At 68.6% G+C, this 889-nt stretch overlaps 1 protein-coding gene across 1 annotated transcript in view; it reads right to left on the bottom strand.

Annotated features, from left to right (window-relative positions):
• H696_04457 (acetyl-CoA C-acetyltransferase) overlaps positions 1-873 on the bottom strand; it is a 2,218-nt gene extending 1,345 nt beyond the window's left edge. The window contains exon 1 of the mRNA XM_009498333.1: positions 9-873. Coding sequence (XP_009496608.1) covers positions 9-849 — 841 coding nt within the window. The 5' untranslated portion in view covers positions 850-873. The remainder of the gene's footprint in view (positions 1-8) is intronic.
• Positions 874-889: the final 16 nt, after the last annotated feature.

The raw sequence follows: 889 nt of genomic DNA, 5'->3' as shown, positions 1-889 counted from the left end.
AAACGCACAGACAATCCGGCCGATGGGCTTCAGGCCGTGAGCCTGGACATACTCGGCCGAGGCCAGGACCAGGGCCGCAGCACCGTCATTCAGGGTCGAGGCATTGGCCGCGGTGATGGTGCCGTCAGCCTCGAAGGCCGGGCGCAGGGTGGGGATCCGGTCGAACTTGGCCTTGCCGGGGCCCTCGTCCACCGAGAAGACGGTGGGCTTGTCGCTGGCCCGGCGCCCGGGGATCTCCACCGGGGTGATTTCCGGGGTGAAGAGACCCTCGGCCAGGGACTTCTGCGAGCGGGTGAAGGAGCGAATGGCGTACTCGTCCTGCTGCTCGCGGGTGATGTTGTGCTTGCGGGCGGTGTTCTCCGCGCAGTTGCCCATGTGGAAGTTGTTGACCGCATCCCAAAGACCGTCAGCCAGGATGCCATCGCGCGTCTGCACATGCCCATAGGACAGCGAATCGCGCGGGGTGTAGTACGGCACATTGGACATGGACTCCATGCCGCCGGCCACCACCAGCTGCGACTGCCCGGCCAGGATGGACTGGGCCGCCAGCGAGACGGCCTTCATGCCGGACGCGCAAACCTTGTTGATGGTGGTCGCCTCGGCCGAGGTGGGGATCCCCGCGCCGAAGGAGGCCTGGCGAGCGGGCGACTGCCCAGCGCCAGCGGAAATGACGTTGCCCATGACCACGTCCTCGACGTCCTCCGGCCGGACGGCCGCCCGAGCCAGGGCGCCGCGGATGGCCGTCGCGCCGAGGGCCGGGGCAGACATGCCGCCGAGAGCCGCGCGGAAGGCCGCGATCGGGGTACGCGTGGCCGCGAGAATGAAGATATCCTTGCCGAGGGCCGCCATGGTGTGCGTGTGTGCGTGTGTGCGTGTGTGTGGGGGGGGG

Source organism: Fonticula alba, assembly GCF_000388065.1.
Source record: "Fonticula alba strain ATCC 38817 unplaced genomic scaffold supercont2.7, whole genome shotgun sequence".
NCBI classification, from domain to species: domain Eukaryota; order Rotosphaerida; family Fonticulaceae; genus Fonticula; species Fonticula alba.
The sequence above is the reverse complement of the archived record's forward strand: the minus strand, read 5'-3'. Positions and strand labels throughout refer to the sequence as shown.